This window comes from Seriola dumerili, unplaced genomic scaffold (genome assembly GCF_002260705.1).
Source record: "Seriola dumerili isolate Sdu_G_001 unplaced genomic scaffold, Sdu_1.0 BDQW01000002.1, whole genome shotgun sequence".
NCBI lineage: Eukaryota > Metazoa > Chordata > Actinopteri > Carangiformes > Carangidae > Seriola > Seriola dumerili.
In genome coordinates, this window is record NW_019174257.1 from 70,152 (window position 1) to 94,128 (window position 23,977).

The following is a 23,977-nucleotide window of genomic DNA, read 5'->3' on the forward strand; positions in this document are numbered from 1 at the left end:
ATAAATGATTCTATGTGTAGCACCAACACACACTAACCGTTACATGTACACACATACATAGACCTCGTGGTGACCTCTAGAGCTGTGAACATGGAGTTGGTGTCAGTCTGCATGGCCCAGGGTCATCTGACAGCTCTAAACAAGACTCTCATTAACACCAGGCCATTAAGAGCACCTGCTGGCAGCGTGTTTCTGTGTGTGTATGTGTGTGTGTGTGTGTGTGTGTGTGTGTGTGTGTGTGTGCGTGTGTGTGTCTAAGCCATGGACTTGGGGTCCACGTTGACACTGATGAGGACAGACAAGTGTCAGTTTGGTCTTCAGCCATGAATCCCATCAGTTATCAAAACTGCATATAGCTGTAAGATGTTAAGAAATGCACAGTGCAGATATAGGAAGAACAAGTAGTTGATAATGATACTTAACAGCATATCACTGAAGACAAACAAGAACGCATGAATCTTGCTGCAGATACAAATAAATTCAGAAATCAGAGATAGTAAAGCTTACTGCCATCTTTTCATTGCACTGATGGTATTTCTTTTTTTCACATTAAGGTTGCTCATTTTAAAGTGGGCAGTTTCGGGGAGGTGAAGTGGGAATCACTGAGTAGAAAGATTTTGTGTTAAAGCTGAAGATGTGCAGAAAATAAGGTAAATCCTTGACTGAATTTAAATAACCACTTTTGCTTGAAAAATGGTGTAAGTAAAAGTTGTGTTTACTGCACCTCAACAGCAGTGTTAATGCTCTCCAATTCATAGTTATAGCCCAGTTCTGTTTGTGAAGAAACAAGAGGCCAATACACAAACTCTGTGTGCATTCCTTAGTTGTTCTGTTGATCCATGTTTTACTTTGATTAAGCACTTCAATATGTTATTTCAAAATTCAATGTAGCTAGGTCATCCATTTTCTGTTAAATGGTAGACAGGCCTAGGCATGCACCTACTACATGGCTGGACTTTATATGGGTGTGCGCAGGGTGCAATTTGTGAAAACTTGCCCAGGCAGAATTTCTTTCCCAGTCAGATCATGGGCATTGTCCTTATCTCATGCAGAAAAATGGGGAGTGTGATCATACACAACAAAAGGTTAAATGCAAATTTAACATGCCATAATTAAATCCCAATTTTACTACCATAGTAGTAGGATAGTGCCACTCAGGCAGGCATGCCAAAACACTTTATAAATTTAAATATTTAATAGAAAAATAATTGCAAAATGCAATAGCACAACATACTGTCAACATAAAAATAAATAGGCTATTGTCACAGGAACATGGGCACTGACGAGAGTGGAAATCACAGTGGGCTGCCACAAAAAAAAAATGCCAGCAACCAGAAATGAGACAATACACTTACTTAGAAAAAGGGTTTCTGTCCACTGAAATGCTAGAGTGCTTTTAATTTGAAAATTACAAGAAGCGTTGAGTTTGTATTAACACGTAATGCAGTAACATGAACAGGGCAATCAGGAGCAGGTCAAAACGAGGCAACATACTAAAATACCAGTATGACCCATTATACACATCAAACAGAGGGAATTAGAAATAAAGGCCTGCCTCAAATACAAACCTTTTACCTTCAGCAATTGAGGTAAATAAAGGCCCTGTTTACTATTGGAGGAAACACAGCAGCTGAAAACTGTTGTGGATCCACTGTAAATTATCCTGATGACATGATAGAAAATGTTTGTGCAAAATTATTTTGAAGGAGCAGTGGCCAGTGGGAAAAGTCCAACACTCTGCCTGCTGACCAATGGTGTAACTCCATCACTCAGTCACAGACATTTTCGCATGTAGCACTAGCCAGTGGCTAGTACAGTGTCTTTTGTAGAAAGATACTCAGCAAACTTTACATTTTAACTGACTCCATCGTCTACTTCTTACACCAGAGAAAAAGTAATACACTTAGCTCTATAACAAAATTATAAAATTTTCATACATTTGGATACACAACGCTGTTGTCGCTGTATCTACCTTTCATGTCAATACAATACTACTGTGTTAATACTACTTGATTCTGGCAAATAATGGCTCAAACAAACAACTAATCTTTGAACGATGCTTCCACTAATTTAAATGAAAATATAAGTACTATTGTGACCTCCAGACAAAGCTGAGGACACTGTTTCTTATTACAGTATGAAGTTCTGAGTGGTAGAAGAGGTAGAAAGCACTATACATGTCATTTTGAGGAGTGCTCAGTCAGCACCTAACAGCTATTGACGCCACTTTCTTTAAAAAGAATAATCTGCTGGATTTGGACGGGATTGCAAAGTGACAGTTAATCCATGTTTTATGCTGCTTACTCTCAGTTTCGAGTACACACATAACTGAGTGCTAAAGTTCATCTCATGCGAATACTGACATGCAGGTTTAGGCATATGTGTGTGTATGAGCATGTCTAGATGAGGAGAGAGAGGGAGAGAGAGAGAGAGACATGCATTTGAGTGTGTGTTTGTGTGTGTGTGTGTCTGTGTTAGAGGGTGCATGTGCCAATGCTGTCAGGGTTTTGCTAGAAATGGTATAATTTATCACACCTAATTAATTATACTCCAACACAGAGAAGAGTTATCCTTGTCGCTCAATCGGCTCCCCACTCTGCCTCCCTCTGTCAGACGACAGGAGGAAAGACCCAGATAAACTCCCAGGGCCTGAAACACCACAGCCTTTTTTGAAGTCTCCCTCTCTTCTCTGACTGATTTGCCATGCCTGTTTAGCTGGCTTCACATTACCATTTAAATAAAGAGGCTAGCTAAATGACCACTGCTAGAACATAAGAAGAAAAATTAAATTGTTTTTCTTTCTCACAGCACTTTATTCTTTTCTCTTTCTAGCTCAAGCTCCTCATCATTTTTAATTTGTTTAGTCTGGGGGGGATAGTTGATAAAAATGTGCAGAAGAAATCCAAATGCAAAATGAACCATTCATCTTTGATTACAAGGTAAATCTAATCTCTTTAATGGATAACACTGACTCACAAAACTAAGCAGATTTGAAACAACGCAGGTATGTTAATTTCTTGAGGAGAACTGATTAAGATAAACTAAACAAACAAGAAAATGACATGAACAACCACTGGGCATAAAGTTTGTTTCAAGACAGACAATATGATTAAAAGGGATAATGCGAAACGATAGAGCCGTATTTAAGACTACAATAGACCAACACAAAGACCTCTGAGGCCTAAACTGTATGTAAAAGTGAACTTGTAACACTTGTGATAGTTAAAACAGAATATAACTCCAACTTGGGAAGAACTTCCCATCACCTCAGTATGCTGGTTCTAAATGATCAATGATGGGTTAGATGTTATTTTTGTTTCCAGATCTTTGCATTTTCAAGTAAATGATATTTACCTTTTTCTTTTAAGGGTAGGGACTAATAGTTTAAAAACACATGGCTTGGGTGGTATTTGATCTCTCTGCCTATATTTGTGTATCTATATATGTTGACATAAATGTAATTAGATGTGTAGGTTGTGTGAGTGAAAACACACTTCTGACATCCCATACCCATCATCAAGGAGGTGAGCAGATTGTATCGGACACAGATTGATTGCCCTTGAAATCCAAAAGAATTGCTTAGCTTGTAACAAGCTTTATTTACTACATTAAATTATCATTAAAATGCTATTAGCGCAATTAGTTGATTTCCATTTTAAACAACACATCTATGGTGAGAGAGGCACCGAGCAAGAGGGGGAGAATGTCAGAGAGAGAGGGAGAAAATGACAGAGAGAGGGAGGGAGGGAGAGAGAGAGAGACACACACACATAGAGAGAGAAGGGACTGGTGCTTGGAGGACAGTGAAGAGAGGAGAAAAGTTAAAGTTACAAGAGGAAAGGGGCAAGAAGCAAGACAAGCAGAGTGAGGAGAAAAGAAAAGAGGATATGGGAGGAGAGGTGAGGTGAGTCAGGAAGGAGAGAGGTGACGAGGGAGCAATGGGAGATGAATATTAAGCAGCTGTAGTGATTAGGGTGGTGGTGCAGAGTGGCACTGTGACAGTGACATTGGCTGCCAACGGCAGCCCCTGCCATGGTGATTCACTGGAACCTGCTTCATTTGGGCCATAATTAGCTTAAATGTTCAGAGAATGAAAAATTCATCATAGCTTTGAATCTTGTTAATTGGGGGAGCCGTCTGCATTAATAGAGGCCATTTGGAAGCTCTGTGTTTAAGTATGCATGTGTGCATGTGTGCATGTGTGCGTGTGCGCATACACAGGTATGTATGTGTGCATCTGTGTGTAGGAGAGCTCAGTTTTGCATCTACTTACAGGAGGGGCTGATGGATTCCAAACTTTACCCGTTTTTATCGTTGAAGCAGCCAAATAAGCTTCTTAAAAATGATAAGGACCTCTGAATACCGCTGACAGCAGAGAGAAATTTAACAGCTACAGTCTGCATATCTTATCATATGTACAGATAACTGACAAGGTATGGACAAGCAGCTGGATGACGCTATAGGTGGGAAAAAATTAAGGTATGTAAGGAGTAGAGAAAGTAGAGCAGTGGCTCTACTTTCTCTACTCCTTACATACCTTAATTTGTAAAGTTGACTGGTAGCTCATCAATGTGTGTGAAGAGCAAAGAATAAAACAGTGCTGTTTTGTTGCCTGTTAACCCTGCAGTCACTTTTCAGATAGACATAGCTGCAGAAATGGGAATATAAGCAGAGATATTGTAAGATTCATCATTATACTGGCAACAGAGATAATGTAATGAACACACTTCTTGCTTATTTTGCATACAGATGTGGGCTCCATGCTGTAAATGAATGCGGTGTAGATTATGTAGAACTGCTTAAAATGGAAAACTAAAACAAATCTCTAAGAAATTAGACAATAAAGTGCTCCACATACAACAGTACGAATGAGATTCAATTAGAAGCGTATAAGCTCGACTCTTTTGTTACTGTCTAATTATTTACAGTAATGAGAAAGCTTCCTCTGCCTTTAGGGGAGACATATTGCAGGATGAGCAAACTGAGAGTCAAATAGAAATAAAGTCAGTGAATTGTTTCAGTCAGTGATGGACAAACTAGACAAAACATCGCCCAAGAGCAAAGACTCTTCAATAGTGTTGTTTAACCCATTCATGTCTTTACATTTGATGCTGAACATCCTGTTTACTTGACTGATACACATTGTATGCTACACTCCTGTGCACTGAAAAACCAAGCCACCATGTGATGTAGTGAGAAACAGTGTTCCTTGACAGCAGCAGTGATGGTGGCCGGTCGCTGCTGCAAGCAGTAAGACATTAAGACTAATGTCCATTTATTTTCTGCAGTGAGGCTAGAGCCAGATCAGTGTGACAGTGTACAACAGTAAGCCAGAAAAGGCTGCCATTAAGAGCTGAGTGTTGGGTTTGGACTTTTAGCTCATGGCCAGCATGCCATTTAATTTAGGGTCAGCCTGGGTGGCTGTGTTATATGGAGTGTGTTTCATATTCAGTAATAAAACATGCCACAGTGTGTCCTTCCTCTAAACGCAGTGTGTGTGTGATCCTGGAAGCATCAAACCTTGTTACACCGAGGTAACATATGCACCAAGTGCACCCTCTCTGAACTTCCCCATCCAGGAGTCAACAAAAGCTGTTATTTTTTTCACATTCAAAACAGTAACAAAGTCATAAAGAGAATGCATTACCCCCACCTATTATGCGGCGCTGTTGTGTACACCATGTCTGCATGAAAAGCAAAAGGTGGACACAATGAATCGTACAATTTTCCAAGAAGCTCCATAAAAGCACTGAAATGACCATATTCATTAGGTTGGGTGTGTGACATAAATGCAATATGTCTCCCTCTATACTGCAGTGTGCGAGGAGGACACAGTGTTTATGCGACAGACAGCGAGGCTGCAGAGCCCAGCCCAGTCTGGACCAGCTCAGCCCAGCCCAGCTCGACCCAGCCAGCACTAATCCATCATCACCACCACTGAATCATCACGCTGCCAATAAAGCCAGGCAGCAATACATTACAGGCATGTGGCAGGCCTTAGCGATAATGATATTGAGAAGTCCCCTTGGGCTGTAGGAAAAGCCTGGGCACACGACACACTTGCTTACAGAGGCAATAATATATGGAAATGCATCAGTGTGCAGACAGGGGAGAGGACTGGTGAGATGAGGCAGTGAGCAGAGCTCAGTCTTTTCAGAGGGAAACGGGGAGGAAATGGCTTTCACAGTGACCACTTCCTATCGGTTACCAATGTGGACTCAACCAAATCCCGCATTCAATGATGGGACTCATTTTAGATACAAGCCTCTCCAAACAAGTCATCTTACAAGCAATCTGATATGTCAACACCCCATTTCTGTCTTATCTTGCTCTCATGCAGCTGAGTTGATATTGCAGTATGGTTTGGACATGGGACATGTTAGATACAGCGCTGCCAATCATCGACATGCTGTGTGGCACAGAGGCAGGCCAGCAGCATGGCAACTGAATGAACAAATATAGTACAGTGAACTGTTGGTCTCCGCCATCCTGTTATGTTGTGGGTGACATTGAGAAATCTCTACCTTTAATCCCCTACCTTCACTGCAGATGGCTGCGCAAACATGTACTCCGAAACATGACAAACTACTGCCAGAGGGTTGGGGACTACTCTTTGTAGGGACAGAAGGTAACTACAGAGCCTACATACTGATCTGTATATGGTGGAGTGAGTTGTCAAAGAAATAAGACTAGAGCTTATCTGTCTGACTCCTGGGTGACATGTTTTAAAAGAAAATCTCTGCCATTGTATGGCAAACTCAAACTCAAATTTGAATTTTTGCATTGAAATTAAAAGAGTACCAGGTCACTGTGAGCTGAGAAATTTGCATTAGCCTAGGGGTCGTTAAGGTTTAATGAAACCCATTCAGCATGTATAACCATCAATTTGAAAATAAAAACTCTTTTGACATTAGTTAAGTGGTATTCCAGCGTAAAAACAACACCTTTAAAGCTCGAAGCAGGTTTGTGCTCCAAGTTATTGGCTAGATATAACCCTGATTTGATGGTTTAAAAATATACAGATTGAGGTGAAAATACCACCTTTGGAAATGAAGTTACTACTCACTCAGAGCCCCCTGTCATTTCCAAAAATGTCTCATTACAGCGAACAATAGGGTATGGCAACACTGATTTGTCAGAAATTTGATCGAAAAAGTTGCTGCCCGCCTCGGTTAGTTCAGGAATTCCTTTGATGCGAGTGGTACAACTGAAGCAATAGTTTGACATTTTGGGTTACAGAGTTAGAGCCAGTTGCAGAGTTAGCCTAGCAGAGTTAGGAACTCCAGGGAGTTAAAAAAAAAAAAAAAACTGGCACCCAACTCCCCTGTTAACTCACTGCTTTCTCACTCTGTTTTTACATGGATTGTACAAACAATATAGAACATGTTAACTAGCAAGGTTCAGAAGTGCTTGTATTTGGATTTTGTTACATTTAGACAGAGCTAACCGGGTGCTTGCTATAGCTTCAATTCACCATAAAGACATAAGAAGGGTATTAATCTTCTCATTTAACAAAATGTCGAACTCTTCTGTTAAGAAAGCAGCACAATAAATGCCAAAAAAAACAAAAAAAACATTCTTGATTCTTGATACAATTTCTATGTGATTGTATCCGCTGGGTCCACAAATTTCAACATCTCAGAACTTTTCCAAGACAAATGGCAGGCAGAGGCAACATCATCCACTTTGAAAAGTGATTAAAAATAAAGACAGGCCCAGTATGGTTTTAACTGTGGCTTTCAGTTTCCAACATAAATCTTATCTTGTAGAGAGAACACAAGTCAAGAAATGATAGAAAAGACAACAAGAGGTTTGTGCTGATAGAATAAAAGTCTGGATTTATTTCCGTTTATCTATACATTAGACAGGTGTTCCTGAATGCAGCAAGAGAAAACACAGAACAGGATGCTAAGCGTCAAAGAGTTGCTCGCATAGCAGAGGTGTGGCCGGTTTAGCAAAGACATGTACACTCTCTATCGCATATACTTATAACATTTTCTGTAAATGTAGGGTTGTGCCTTTGGGAGGCTGAAGTAGGTTGAGGGAGTTTTTACTGCAATAGTCTTTAAATTCTTTTCACATTATCATACCAGCTGGAAATACTCCATACAGTAATAACCCTGTCTTTCCCTAATGATCATTGCAATGCAGTTACAACTATTACAGACAGGTATATACCCAAGCAGCCCTGTAGAGCTCAGTTTAGTTCAATTCCATGAGTGTGAAAATGTAATAGTTGTGTACAGATTTGTCATTTCGCCATTGTCCCCTTTGACTCAATCTCAAGGCTGTGCAGACACATTCAAAGGTTTGAACACTCTCCAGTCATCTCTCTCCCTGGCTGTCCCTCCACCCAATAGTGATGTGGTACCAGGTGATTACTACTCAACACCTGCATAGGAATTCAATTACACACAAAACTCTGTGGGTCAGTTCCCTGGACCAGAGCAAAGCTTACAATTGAACCATTATGAAACAGTCCAATGAATGGCTTAAGTGCTTCCATTAAACCAATTTTTGTGTATTTGAACACACACTGCTCACAGTAGAGAGGAATTCTCCAGCAACAATTCATGTTCACAGACATGATCAGAGTAAAAAACACAGGAAAACAAATACATACATACATACATACAGGTAGAGAACCCCCCCCCCCCCCCCCCCGAAAATTCAACATACTGCAAACACTTTGGCGCAGAAAAGATTCCATTGGTATCACTGCACAGGGTAAAAGAAAGTATAATGCACTTTTTTGTATAATTAAGCCAAGTCTAGACATTGTATGGTGCCGTATCTATGACTCTAGCTCACAGTAAGTCAATCATGCACAAATTGCTAGATTCATATATAAATTCATATTTTTAACACAGAAAAGTACATTTAAATTATTTTAACAACAGTGAGAGACAAAGAGATACAACCGGGGAATCACAGATTAAAATGGTAACTAGATAAAATTAATCATTCAGAAACCGACAGGCTGAAACTCCCCAACAGTCTTTGTGAATGTACCCTGAGGACTCTCAATGATTTCCATATTTTTGACAAATTTCATTTTCAACCAGACGGGGCACTAGTTTGTATATTCCCAAAATTACTTGTAATAAACTTCAGTTTTCCCACCATACACTAGAACTACCAATGGAATCCGTCTTCTGTAAAACAAACTGGACTGAACAAAGAAAAAAAAAAAAGGAAAAAAAAGAAAGAAATTTTTCTTTTCTTTTTCTTAAGCCGAGGACCTTTTCTACTGTAACATACACTACACAGTCCAACTGAGATTTCCTTTATGACAACCTGGCATGCAACCAGTGAACAGTGGTATCCTTTAGATTTAAACGGTCATCTGAGTGTGGGCTAATATCCATGTACTATTTATAGTGTAACCTGATCTAACCATTAAAAATGCATATTTCTGAAAATACACTGCAACAATGTGATATTGGTAGACAACAGGTCCTAGAAGCAGATGCATCCATTGGAAATCAGCAAGTTCTGAGGTACTTCTGAAACTCACAGCTGAGGATATAATCACTATCTACAATATTTGGATGGATAGCATATAGTTGATACAGTAATAGCAGGGTTATCAGTTTTGCGAAATATTTTGGCTTAAAATTTGATTAGCTGAGGGGATAGTGGCGGTTGACACACCTGAATAAAACATAGTTGTATGAGGATAAAAACATAGAAAAACAGCACCATTTGAGGTCCAATAGATCAGTTTTTGAACTGTTTGCTGGTAGCACCGTCAACCAGTAAAAATCTCAGAATGCAATACAGAGACAGAACACAACCACTGATCAACTGCACAACATAGCAAAGAGCGTAGATATATATATTCAGAGACGACCCCTCACGCAGACACCCCTTTACAGCAGCATCTTTAAGCAGGTAATAAAACTGATTTCTCCTAAGAATGATATTTGTGTACTGAGGTGTTTTACAAGTTTTATATGCTATACATATTGAGAGTAACCAGGTATACCTTTTCCTATAGATTTTTTTTAATATACACACATAGTTTACAGTCACTGACAAACAAACACCAGAGTAACAATGAGGTAGGACGGTGAAGTTAGATGAAGTAGAACCGGTTTGTGGATTGTATACAAAGTTACTGATACCTTAAGAAAAATATAGGCCTAACAATGTGTTCCTCCCATTTGTCTCATTTTGAAGTAAGTCTGACATTGTATCTGAGGCTCAAATAGTAATGTATCTTGTGTACACTTAGTTGCAAAAACTGTGAGATGAAGCCATTTATCTTGTTCCACAAAGTGAAGCTAGAAACTGATCTCTTTTTCCCAATCAAACTGTCAAAAAGCAACATAAAGCTCCCTCACTTCTGAAGTTTTGACGGGTATTCACAACATACGTCAAAACACCAAGCAAGGAGGACAGGATTTGCTATTATCTTGATACATGTGCATTTTTAAATCCAATCCATATAAATGTCAGGAAAGTAATGACCTAGAGGTGGCACAAGAAGAGGATCACAGAGCGAGCGAAGTTACATTTCCTCCCTATCGCTACTTGAGTGTGACAGTGAGAGTACTAGAAGGTCTGGTGTTGTAACAGACCCAAACTAACCTACAGTATCCATTAATGGCTCTGCCAGGCTATGTATTCGTGTATGTTACTATTATGCTGCTAAATCCCAAACTGCTTCTCTGCAAGTGACTCGTTCATTTGATAGAGATTGGCTTTGCCAGCACAGATTAAGCCAAATTTGGGTTAAAAACAGTACTTCCATACAGCTTTCATCCACTAAAGATGGTTTCAGTTAAAGGATTAGGCTTAATCACGCTCTAGGAAACCAGCCTTTGAAACCACACCCCCTTTTGGCATCAAACAACAAAGAAACAAACACAAACACAACACACGACAATGTGTCAGAATTTCAGCAAGGTTGCTTTGCACAGCAGAAATCTTTTCTTTCTTTTAAATTGCATGTATTTTAAATACATGCTAGCGCACGTAAACCTCACATGTTGCTTTGTACAGGGAAAAACAAAACAAAAAACTAAAGGACACTAAAAAAGGGACATTTTTTAGTCACCTTTTTGGTGGCTTAAGATTCACTAAGCTCTGTTAACTTTGCATGGGCCATTTTTTGTGCAAACCTGCTGATTCATTAGTCAGCATCATCCCCCTTCTTTACCTTGATCTCAGCATTCAATACTTTGGCTTACAATTACCACTCATTTGAAAAAAATACACATTTTCTCTATATAAGTCATATCTATACATAACCAGCATCTTGACACATCAAGTTAAAGCACATATTCCAGTCATCTTGCACATTTCATAGGTAAATATCTTTAGATTGGTGAATCATGTTTTGGGCTTGAAAAACAAGCAAGTTGACAGAACAGTTGTTGACTTTTGTTTGTCAGTTTGTGAAGTAAGCCATATATTGTTCATGAGGCCATGATGGAGATATAGAATCCACTTTCCACATAAATTGACTTGTGGAAATCTGGTTTTCTAAGCACTCCAAATGACTCTCCAAAGATTCAAATATTCATTTTCGAAGTATTAAAATCTATCAAGCTTGTTGTGGAGCATTGCTGTGTCAGGGGCACATCTGACTGACAAAAACAAACTAATTCTTGCCCTAAGGAAAAAAAAAAAAAAACAATAAACCAAAATGTTCTAAGGTGCTTCATGATATACAATGATTGTTAGGCCTTAATCTATATAGACATTTAAAAAAGGACGAATACCACAAATACATTTCTTTAAGATTGAAGAAATTGCCCAGAAGTTTAAAGTGCATTCAATGTAAATGATTTGTGTCGATCTAACTACTGCTTCTCAATTGCTGGAGTACAATGGTTCAACAATACAGATTTTCATCTTACTGTGGCAAGTAATTAGAAGGTAGACTCTAAGTGAGGCTTATCAAATATCACGTTGTGAATGTAGCTTGATGTATGGGCTCTGTCAAAATATTATGTTAAGGAAAAGTCTTGTCTCTCTTGTTCCACAGAGATCACTTTGGCTAAGAAAGGGAGAAATCTTTTTCATTTGTAGATTTCACTGATCTACAATATCAAGCTTAAAGCCAACCATTATTATGAAACAAACAAAAATACAGAAGTGTAAAAAGAAACAAGAAATTTTCAGGTAACACGGAATTACAACATTAATTAGTAATTAAACCAAAACTTGACCAGAACCTTTAAAACTGTAACATGTAACATGACTAGAAACTGAAATATCCATGTTCGGTGGAAAAAATAAAAAGATGTGTTTTATGTACACTAAAATATCTCCAAAACATAAGATAGCTGAAAAGGCTGATCTGAACTTTTGAAATAACAAAAAACCAAGACAGACAAAATGATAGAGAGAAATAAACCAACCAACAAACAGGAACCTAGAGTGTGGAGAGGAGAAAGGCTTGATAGGCAGCTCTGCAGCAGATTCACAGTTAGCCACAGCTAGGTCACAGTTGAGATTTCAATCTGCAGCATTTAGGTTCCAGCCTGCAGACAGCCACACAAACCATTTTGGATCAAAACAATAAAACAACTGCAGAGAAAAAAAACATTAAAAAAAACATACAAGACAAAGAGGACAGTTTTCAAAGTTCTGATGGCATAGCTCAGAGGAAGCTGTCACTGGAGCGACCTTACTTTGTTCCCCAGTGGCATGGCTTAAAAAAGAGGGGGTTATTATAGGGTTCAGCAGGCCCAGACAACTTCAACAGCACAACAGTTTTTCAGACAGCTTTACCCACAGCTAACACTGCTTCAACATGAAGATGATCTGAACCGTGCAGAGCTGCGCCCTGATTTTCTTCCCCACGTTGTCCTGTGCAGCCCAGCATCTTTTAAGGGGGGGGGGGTTAAAGTAGCCCGGCTCAGCTCAATTTGATGGTGTGAATCACACAGAAAATAGTACCAAGCCACCTCTTACATTCTCACAGCAAAGTGCAGGTGAAGCTTCATCACTTCAGCTTACTATACATTTACAATCACAGCTTACTACAAAACCCAGGGGCACACCAGTCCCTGGTGATTGCCAAATCCATTTAAGGCCTTTCTAGGCATTAACATGCCTGTACCACTACAACTCAACAGTCAAATTGTCTGAAAGTGACATGTTAGATTAAGAGTAACAAACAAATATGCCATCAAAACCTTTCCTCGTGATCTCTCAGTGATGGCAAAGGTTCATAACTAAAAGGTGAACATATATAACATAACAAATACAGCACTCAATAGACTCTACATTAGAGTCATACCACCCACTAAACCCAGTAAGCCCTCTTTTTAATAAAACGATGTGTTGTGATTGACCTACAGTTAAGGGGGAACACACACTCATAGTTAATCTCTTGGAGCAACAGAATCTGTTGCAAAATGCAATATCGCTGGTACCAATTAAGACTTGTGCATTCGAGACACTGATGTCTCATTCTATGCAGGAAGTACAAACAGCAAACACCAAGAAACGGCGGTAATTGGGTAGTCACCAAAACATCCAACAGTCCACACATCTAAGATCTAATGCAAGCTAGCATCATCATCTTTATAGCATCAGAAGACTTTGTCTAGGGAAATAACCTCTTACTTTTTAAAAGTTTAATGACTCAAAATTATGTTCTGACACAGAACAATAAATTAATTTAACAATCACATCTAATCTCTCCTTTGACACAAATGCACACACCTCAATAAACCATGTCTCTGTACCAATTCCACTGTAAAGCTTATAAAAACACTCATACCAGCTCATATCAAAGTAGTTCACGTGAGCTCAAGTCAGCCTCTGTCTGGTGGGTAAAGCTGTCTGTCAGCCAATGAGGAAACTGGGCACTGAGGAAGCTGATGGTTGTTCTGTAGGGAGCTGGGAAGGGTACTATTTGTTTTAACATTTCACATAATAACCAATCCAATGTGTCAAAGGAATACAACTGCTCCTGAAACTGTGACAAACATCCCCCAACCACTCATATCAAGTCCCCTAAACATCCTGCGGACCACAGGGGGGCAGAAGGCGCTGGTGTGACAACAGTTGATCACTACATGCCATCGTAGGTGAAGTTCTCCATCTTGACTGTCTGTCTGATGAGCAGCTTGGACTCCCGCCGCTCCTCGTTCTTGATGGACTTGTTGATGTCCATTATCTTTTCACAAATGTATTTGTTCACTTTGGATAATCTCTGTGTAATCTCTGCACTGTCGGCTGTTTCTTGAGACACTCTGTCGTAGAGACACTCTGGGGAAGGAGTGAATGTTAGCAGTCAGACTACACTGAATTAGATATTGCTGATCTTATCTTTGTCTGGTGTCTAATGAATATATTTCAATGATTGAAAGGCAATATGAGCAAAGAAAATCATTTGTTCTGTACCTGATGTTTTCCAACTCATCTTACATGAGGTCATTCAGAACATGGATTCATCTGTCTCTCTATTTTGATTTTATGGGTTTAAACCTGAAGTAAGGATCTTACCTCTGACGATTTTCAGCTTGCTGGGCGACAGTGGAGGTTTGGGTAGGGCATCTTTCTTCTTTTTGGTGGCCACTCCTGTGACACTACGGTTTTTGAGGGTTTCTGTACCCCAGATCATTACAGCTAGGTTCTTTGTGAACTTGGAGTCTCCCTGGGTTCGCTGCAGCTGGTGCCACTTCTCCTCCTCTACCCAAATTCCACCACCGAGGTGTACCTGCGGAGAGGAGAGGTGTAAACAAAACCATGAGCACCATATTTAAAAAAAAATCTGCAGTCTGCTAAAGATAAAAATATTTATCCAGAAAAATTGAAAGGGGTCTATGATCAGTTCAGTTAAAAAAAAAATGTTGATACATTTAAGCACACAAAGCAATACTCTGCATGGGACAGCCTCATCTACTCCCCTCTTGTTGGTTCAAGCTGAATTTCCAACCATTGTCACCCACTGAAGAGCTGTCTGCCCCATCAATGTTGGAAAATAAGACATTTACGTTTTTGAAATGTAATGCTATTACAGTTACACACCTGTTTAATTAATAAGCAATTTAAACACCAAAGAGCTTAAATAAATGTCTTTAAAATAAAACAGCAAGTAAATAAATAATTAAATTAAATTAAATTAAATTAAAAATGTAAAAACCCATGAGAGATTTGGAAATGAAAGTGGACAAAAATATGGATCTTATCCTCGGTTCTCTGCTAGATAATGTTGTTAGAACAGATGCTAGAATATCAGACTTCAGTGCGGTTGATCAGATTTGGAGTGGGGGTAACAATTTCATTTAATGCCATTGATGCTTAAGCAAATTGTATGTAACAAAATGTATGACCACGAAAGCAGTCCAAAATCAGCGAACAAGAGAGAAGTACAGAAGAAGTGAGAGAAACAAACTAAACGTATTGTATTAATTTAAAAATGTATTACTTGGTACCATATTTAGAGGCATTGGTTTTTACTGGAGAACAACACATTTACATGTCAAACTCAATTCTACATTTTATCCCTCTGTGACGATGCTGACCACCCACTTTGCCTAGGAGATTTGTGTTGGGTGCTGTTGGATCCCAATCCGGTTTCCCCAATCTGCAATGCTCCATGTGGGTGTAAAACCCTAAATGGACAAGGCAGATCATAGAGAGTCGTGGAAGAACACATCTTAACGAGCTCCCGCTTAGACCAAATTGCAAATCCCAAGAAGCACCACTCTCACCAACTAGGATACATAAATAAGCTCAGGCCACTGGCTGCTTGTAGCCTGGATTACCTCCACTATGAACTTACCCTGTAGCTCTCTACACAATGTCGCTGCATGTTGCATAAGCCTGCACCAAACACTCCAAGCCGATTGCCAGCCTAGGCAGACTGCCCTGGTCTTCTAGGTGAGCTAATGCAGCAGGGGGCATATGTGACTCCCTTTCCCTTCTCTGCTCTCTTATCACTGTAAAGTCTTTAGGCTAGCATCCAAAAGGCTTTTCCCTGTGCAGCTAATGTGCTTTAGGCCCCCGGCCAGCAGACAAGCTTTTTACTGCCCTCAAGTTAGACAAGATTGTTTTCATCCTCCCTCCCTGTTGCTCTCGTTTATCTCTCTCTCCATCTCTCGTCCTCTTTTTCTACCTCTTCCCCCTCTTGCGCTCTCACTAGGGCTAACCTGTCAGTCACTTTAAATTCCTCTCGTGCAAATAATTAATATGGGGTCCCTGATGTAGGAGAGTTCTAATTTGCAAGTGTTCTTCACGCTTGAAGTGGCTGCAGGCCCCAGAGCTTGTAGTACCAATTCCCCCCCTGTCATCAGAGACAGGACGCCAGTTGAGTTACAGCAGTGGGGGGAGTAAAGAACCCTAACAGGCTAATAAACACTGATGATGTTGGCTGGGCTTGCAGGAACAATAATAATCTTCTCAACCTTGTTTACCTGCTAGGGTAGGGCAGCCAGGGGGAAAGGACTGATCAGCTATGACGGCATGTTCCCAGGTTCATGGGTGTTACGAGGAAAAACAGCATTTCCTACAAAATCAGTCTACTTCCCACGGTCACCCACAGGCAGAGAGCCAGATTTACAGAGAGACAGAACTGGAGGGTTTAGGACTCTCAAAGGGTGATGTGATATTTGACCATATAAATTACACATATATTGAAATATATAACTGAAGAGGAGGACATCTAAATGAAAACTACTGGACTGGAATTGAGAAACGGATCCAGTTGAGAACTAGTTCCAAATTGTCCGAACCATCGGACTGGTATACCCCCCAGTTTATCAATTTCAGAGCTGTGCAGGCCTATATGCTCACTACGCAAGTTGTGTATGGGCTCTGCAAATTATACAAGGACCCCACCTCCCCCGTGTGTTGAAGTGGTTGTCAATGTTTACAACTTTGCAGAGAGGATGAAGAGGAAGTATCCTGGTCACGAAAAGAGAAAAAACATCATGAGAGTGAATTGCCAATCAGGTAAACTGTCCTCTCCAAGTTCGATGTCAGCAAATAACAGTAGGCTCAGGTTAAGTGTCAGCTTGCAGTGCATCTTTCTCTAGTCTGTCTGTCTCTCTAACTGAGCTGGGCAGTACATTTCTTGCTCTGACTGTCTTGCTTACCAGCCACTTCCAGGGCTGTTCTGTGACTTTGTGTTGATAAAAGTGAGAGTGAAATACACCTATTTGTTATTCTTGTAAACACCAATGGGCAATGGCATTCATAAACTCCATCCATATTTGCATGCACTAAATGAAACCCTTGCTTTCCAGCAGCAACCTCTGTGGGGACCAGTCCAGACAATAGACGGATCGAATCATTTTGAAACAAGACAATGATGATCTAGTCTCTCAGTAAAAGTTTAGTTACAACTTTGGACTAACGCAAGATGGATTGGCATTGACTATTCATTAAATACTGAATTTAAAATGTTGATTAGCTGGGCATACTGAAAATAATAACCATCATGTATTCAACCAAGCCATTTGAACATTTCTAAATGGAAATCTGGGGAAGTCTTTTTGAATGGGCCTGATGCAGCCTATAAACCTATAGGCTTACATATACATTGTATTGCCAAAACTAAGATAAGCAGAATCAAATGGCATTGGTATCAGTAAAATTTTATCAATCCCCATCCCTAATAAGAATTAAGCATTTAAGATATTTTGAAAATTGAAAATACAGTCCTGTTTAACTACTGAAAGATTGAACATCACTTACAAGCCTTGAACAGCATCAGACAACATCAGATTAATTTGTTGTCTGTTGAACTATGTTAAAGGCTTGTCAATCAACATTTGACTGATGGCATCTTTCATTCCTGTGTTTTGAATTTAAGCACTGCGGCTACACTTTTGTTTACATTCGGATGAATGATTTTGCCTTCAAGAATACACGTCAAAAAAAAAAGATGAAGGAGATGAGAACAGACAGGGAACATCACAAAGACCACATGGAGGGCTTGGTAGCAGATAAATAGACATGTGATCTGACTATGAAAAACAAAACAAAGCAGCTGAAAAGGTGGAAATCACACGCCAGCTGGAGGGGATCATGAAAATCTAACTGAAGTGTCTCTTAGTCTGGTGAGACTGACCTTTCCATCATTGCAGGTGTATACTGTTCGAGGTGAGGGTGAGTAGCTGGAACTGGTGTTGGCTTCTTCTCTGCATGTCTCCTGGGCATCAACAATGGGTTCAACCACTTCAGCTTTGATTGTCTGAGTACCATTGTCATGCATAGGCTCTGGAAATACAAACGAGACATTTGATATTACAAAGATACAAGCAACAAGTCCACACTTTAAGTTGAGCTGAGGTCAAAGGCCATCCATCAACTGCTAGTCAACTTTACAAACCAATAGAGGATGACACTAAAACCACAGCAGACTCTAATAACACTGGACACTGTGTCAGCTGTAGACAGCCAGTTTCATCTTAATCTACAGTACCTGTACCAGTTTTGGGGTCTTTATCCCTGGAGCAGCGTCTACCTGCTCATTTCCTTGCTTCCTGCCTTGGGCCCAGGCATGTGCCTCAAGGCAAACGGTTATTTTAGCCCAGTAACTAAGCTGGCTTGGTGGCTGGCCACACTAAGCTCCAATGTCGCTGATGAGTTTTAATATCGGTCAGAGCACTCCATCCCCTACCCGACAGCACCCCGGGGTGCTCTAATCTTTAGCCTGTCCATTAGATGGTCTAGCCAGTAGCCAGGCGCCTCTGTCCAGATCTACAGTGGGGCTGAGGTTAACACCAGCATCTGGCAAAGCTTGTGTTTGTACCCTGCTGTGCACTGCAATGACACCACTTTTAATCACACTTACAACTATGGTTCCTTTTATTCAACTTCCTGTATAGAATTTACTGCCTATCTATTGGACACGATGGATTATTAACTCAGTGTTGTGCATCTATGAACTGTTAAAACTTTCTTTTTTGTAATTGTCATTTTCACATCTACAGAAACTACAGACTGCTAAGCATTTCACCCCTATTCAGAGGAAGTGTCTTAACGAGCATTTCTAACTGAATCAATTCTTAGATCATACTAGAGGACTGAACCCACAACCTTGTGTGGTCACTCAAATCACTAGTCCACTCATCCAAATGCAAATGTTAGCCACACTAAGTGGAGCATCTAAATGCAACTTTGGTGTAGTTCCACTTAAAACTGTGTATCTACGTTTCCAAGGACAAGAATAAACTTTGAATCTCAGCGCATGAGTGGAAACGGGCAAGAAATCCTTAAAATGAAAATGTGTGCATCTACAATGAAGATCATGTGATGTATTCAAAAGCAGCAGAAGAGTTACTGAATGGACTTTGGATCACTTTGTTTTCTCAACTATAAAAATCACTGCACTGTTTAGGACATAGAGTTGACACTGATTATAATGTGTCCACACACTTCCCACCTCCTCTTACTGTAGCAGGCAATTCTTGGGTGCACAGATGTTACAGTCCAAGACTGACTTTCTGAGATTAAATGTACTGTGTCTTTGGATTGCAGTTTTACTACTACAGATGTATTCATACTTAGACGACATACCCACTGATTTGATTTTGATAGACTGGGACATTTTCTAAAAGTGACTGATAGGGTTTAAGGTTACTATCAAACTCAGTGGTTTGTTTGTTGATATGCATGCTCTTGGTCTCTCACCGCTGCCTAATCTCATAAGAAGTACATCTTGCAGCCTCCTGTTGAAGTCCCTCAGTTCTTTGACTTCTGTCAGCAAACTGCCATATTCCTTCAGCTTCTTGGCCTGCTGTACCAGCTGCCTGCGGGTTCTCTCCAACTCCTGTTGCAGCCTCCTCATCTCCTCCTCCTGTTGCCTGTAGCTGTGAACCAGCTCCTCGTACAAGACTCTAGGAACCACAGCTGCGGCTACCTCAGACACACAATCCGTATCCACCTCCAAATGCTGTTGCTGCTGCTGCTGCTGGTGATGATGTTGCTGATGCTCTGCCTCCATATCTTCATCTTCATCTTCTGCATCCTCTCCCTCCTCAGCCAGCCGGTCCTCATCCAGGTCCTCTTCGCCCTCCATACAGGAGCTGGCTGCATTTCTCTCCAGGCGAGCCACTACTGCTGCCAGGCTCTTGGAGGAGTTGGAAAGGGGGCGTCCATGGTCCTGAGACAGGGCCTGAGGAAACAATCAAATTAGAAAATGGATAGGCTGGTGAAATGTAATTTAAATTGTAATAACTAGAAAGTTGAGTATATGAACATGATAAAAATTTACCATGTGTGGAGGGGCGCCAAATAAAATGTGTTACGGAATTTTGCAAATCTCTTTGCTGCATCAGTAACAAAGTGCACTAGATATCTGACTCAATGTGATTCCATCCAACACTTTCAAGGTAGAACAGATGTAAAAACCACACATCAACCTAAAAATTACATGACAGTCAGACTGCAAACAGTTTGCTTCAACTATGTGGATCTCAGTAGGAACTGGGAGGAGAGGAGTCACAGAGTTTCTTGATGAGCCGCTCAGAGGATTTGTCTGTGAAAGGGCAGCTGTCCAGAGTGCTGAATTTGTGTTAATCCAGCATATGGTAAAAATAGCGTGGGGGATTTTGGGTGTCATCCAAGTTTATGGAAATGTGACATTGAATCATTAATAGAAATATTTAAATATAAGAATATTGATGTATATACATCAACAAGAGACTTGCAGTCACACATGCATCCATACTTACACAGTGTTGATATAAGAGAACAATTATTTAGGGTTCTCACTGACAAGTATAACATTTTTTAATTTAAGTGGGATACTTTGTTATATCATTGAAAGTGATTTTAATTATTGAAAGTAATCCTTGCACCCACATATACAAACATGGCTGATTGTAAACTGTTATTATAGAATCATAAAATTGTATTTCAATGGTGCTATCAATAGATAAGCCTCATTTTAACATAATCAAGGGCAGTGTGATTGTATGGCATGATACTGGTGTCACTGTCAGTATAAGAACAATCTGGTGAGAAAGAGTCCTTTACCCAGAGCTGCCCATTTAAATGTACAAACTCCTTTCCTCTAAAATAACACAACTACTGTCTAATGTTGATGAGCCTACCTTTTTATGCCTGAGTGGCATTCTCTCCTCTCCAAAATTGTTCTCAATTGAGTTTCCTGAATTCTCGATGGACATCTTGGGAATTTTCATCTTCTTTTGCATTATACTGTCTTCAAATTCCTCTACTGTATCTGTGAAATGCAGACAGAAACTCATGAAGTTTCCAAAAAGTTACATGGGTTTTTATAAAACGTGACAGTACCTACAGAACTCTTTCACTCATTTGTCCTACTCGGGCCGAGGGCGTTTCGTCTCTTCATGGAGCTAGGTTCAACTAACTTCCTTAGCCTAAACTAAAGCCTAAATTTAAAAAAATAAGCTTTACGGAGAGGTAGAAACTGTCCTGGCTATACGGCGCTTTAACATAACCGACGCTGTGACGGTGTTAGTCAGGTCGGACCGATCCTGCAGCCCAGACAGCTCAGATTCTGGGATTAGTGATGAAGCTTGTTAAAGATCGAGCATAGAAAACGACAGTGAGCAAACATTAATGTAACTGCAGCTAACGTAAAGTAAATCATTTCACTTTCACACTAACATGCGCGGTCATGAAACAGCCATAAGGCTGACATGTTGCTGATGGACAAGTTGCTATTTGTTGTGTGCACGGATGTCTGACACGGCGATGACTGCAGCGCCGCATCCCCTCTGTGACACAAACCATCAAATAATCCAGCTAACAAGCTAACCGCAACCCACCAAAACCCTCGGGCTAGCGTCTTGAATACATTTGCGAAACCACTACAAATATGATAACACACCAACCACGGGCTGTCGGATGTGTTTTTAATGTAGTGACAGCTCTGCGTCTGCACGCAGTTAACTAGCGCGTCAACGCTAACATGCTAACACTGAACGAATACACACCAAGCTAGCAAGCGTTAGCTACATGTTGTAAACAACCGTTGTGACTGGCTAACATTGCATGCCACGTATTTAGCGAAACAAGCAGCACCTCTCTATCGAAACGAGAGTTAACTATTGGAACACGACACCGTGATCAAAAAATCTGTACAGCACTGACGACGAGGTATGACTACCTACCAAACTTATCTTAGCATATCTAACTAGCATATCCAGCTAGCCACAGCCGAGGACGTTGTTGTGGCTATCAGTGTCAGACTCCAGCTGATCACGTCTTGACAGATCGGACTAAAGGATCTGCTTTGACACATCACCGAGTTCCGCGTACATCAACGTTACTTGGTCAGACAGAGAAAAACAGCATTAAAATCAGCTAATCTGATGTGGTAGGAGGGCAACTTACCTGCAAGGGCAAGGATCTGTGCTTCGCACGGCTGGCCTGCGCTGCCATTCTCTTCAGTTCTGTGAACCAGATACACCTTCTGATTATCAAAATCTGTTTTGTGCAGAGGTCTGAAATCTTCCACATTCGAAACGGGTAACGCGTAGCACATATCGTCTTCAAAGAATCTAACAAAAGCATACATTATTTACTTCTCTTTGGTCCTGCACTTTGGATATGGTTGACAGTTTTTCCTCACAAAGTATTAAAAAAAAAATATACACATAGGGGGGTTGGGGATGGTGTCTGCGCTCGGCTACTCTTGTCTGGTCCACATCACCAGGGTTGATGATTAAGGCATGAGTAATAGACATGCTATTAACTTCATTGTTAAAAGACGGACAAATGCATGAGTATTCAAAGACTGTTTTGATTAATTTGCGTCGGAAACATGAAACACAATGTTAACTTTCAACTGTGGTTAATTATAATATTAAAAGGTTTCCTAATTTCTGTCAGTTTTTAAACATTTAAAATGAACAAGATTTACACAAATGGCAATAAAAACGTCAACATATTTAAAAACAAAACGATATTTATATGGCAGATATTTTTTAAGCATCACTTTAAGTAATTACGCAGGACATTTCAGTCACTCTGGGTCATTGCACTTATCAATTTAGACACCCATTACTTCTCAGGCTGTCTTCTAAGGAATTGTCTCAGGCAAGTATAGGGAGAAAAGCCACCGAGATGATTACCTGCTTCTTCAGATTTCATTGGTCTCTGTGCTTTTATGTGTTTCCTGGTGTGCACTTCTCATCTGTTCCTTGTATCACACCAAAAAGACTTAAGACCAGCTGACAGACATGAACTCTTTGTTATTGTAAGACAGCCAGGTGGTTATACAACAGGATGGATTTCTCTCAGTTGTTACTCTAATGGAGAGCACCACAGTCGATAAATGACACTAACAATTTCGTTCTGCTTGGGCTGCTGTAATTGAAAAGTAACTGATGCAGAACTATATAGAGCCCCTTTTCTTCTCTGATATTTTGTTTCATAGTTTCAGGCATTTAGTTAGTTATGATTAGGCCTGTTTCAAATGCCATCTTCCCCATGATGTTTGTTCACTGTACTGTATGACCGCTCCCAGAGTCTGTATACAAGACAATTTAAAAACAAACAAACAGAGTGGTGGCAATAATTCTCAGAACATAATGCCAGTCATTTTATTTCAGTTACTGAAGCTGTGTTTCAGGCTGTTTTCAATATAAGTGAACAGTTACATCCTGATGCTATGCTGTTAATTTGGGAGACTAGCTCGCTTCAAATTTCTACGTTGATCTGTCAAAATGTAACACATCTATATACATTTACAGTAATTACATTTGCTAACATTTTAAAATAAATCATATTATAGAGGTAAGGGTTCATTTAAGTCATGGTCATCCTGTATCTCTACTTTCTCTCCTCCACAAACTACAACAGGAGTGAGAGTGATAGACACGCGATTTGAGCAGCTTCTGAACAAGTCGAACAGAGGATTACTGTTAATCTAAGCTTCTGTTCAATGGCTCTCCTGTCCTCAAGGCTGAGCTTGTCAACATAAGGCTGCTCAGTTTCTGGAGCTTTCTGTCTTTGAAGTGGCCAGGGTTTAAAGGGGGACACCACTTCATTTGAGAATCCCACATGATGTTAT

The 23,977-nt window shown here is 40.1% G+C and overlaps 2 protein-coding genes across 4 annotated transcripts in view; both read right to left on the reverse strand.

The window, feature by feature from the left end:
• agbl4 (ATP/GTP binding protein like 4) overlaps positions 1-23,977 on the reverse strand; it is a 269,553-nt gene that overhangs the window by 48,785 nt on the left and 196,791 nt on the right. The window lies entirely within an intron of this gene.
• Positions 13,671-22,548, reverse strand: bend5 (BEN domain containing 5). 3 transcript variants are annotated; one of them, XM_022737912.1, is made up of 7 exons: positions 22,479-22,548; positions 22,297-22,355; positions 21,030-21,160; positions 19,606-20,089; positions 18,041-18,189; positions 14,470-14,683; positions 13,671-14,232 (listed from the first exon to the last, which is right to left on the reverse strand). In XM_022737912.1, exons 3-7 carry the CDS (start codon positions 21,129-21,131, stop codon positions 14,036-14,038), a joined length of 1,146 nt encoding a protein of 381 aa, XP_022593633.1. In that variant the 5' UTR covers positions 21,132-21,160; positions 22,297-22,355; positions 22,479-22,548; the 3' UTR covers positions 13,671-14,035. The 3 variants fall into 3 exon arrangements, with proteins under 3 accessions (XP_022593633.1, XP_022593625.1, XP_022593641.1); XM_022737904.1 differs by having other exon boundaries at positions 22,297-22,523; XM_022737920.1 differs by lacking the exons at positions 21,030-21,160; positions 22,479-22,548 and having other exon boundaries at positions 22,297-22,316.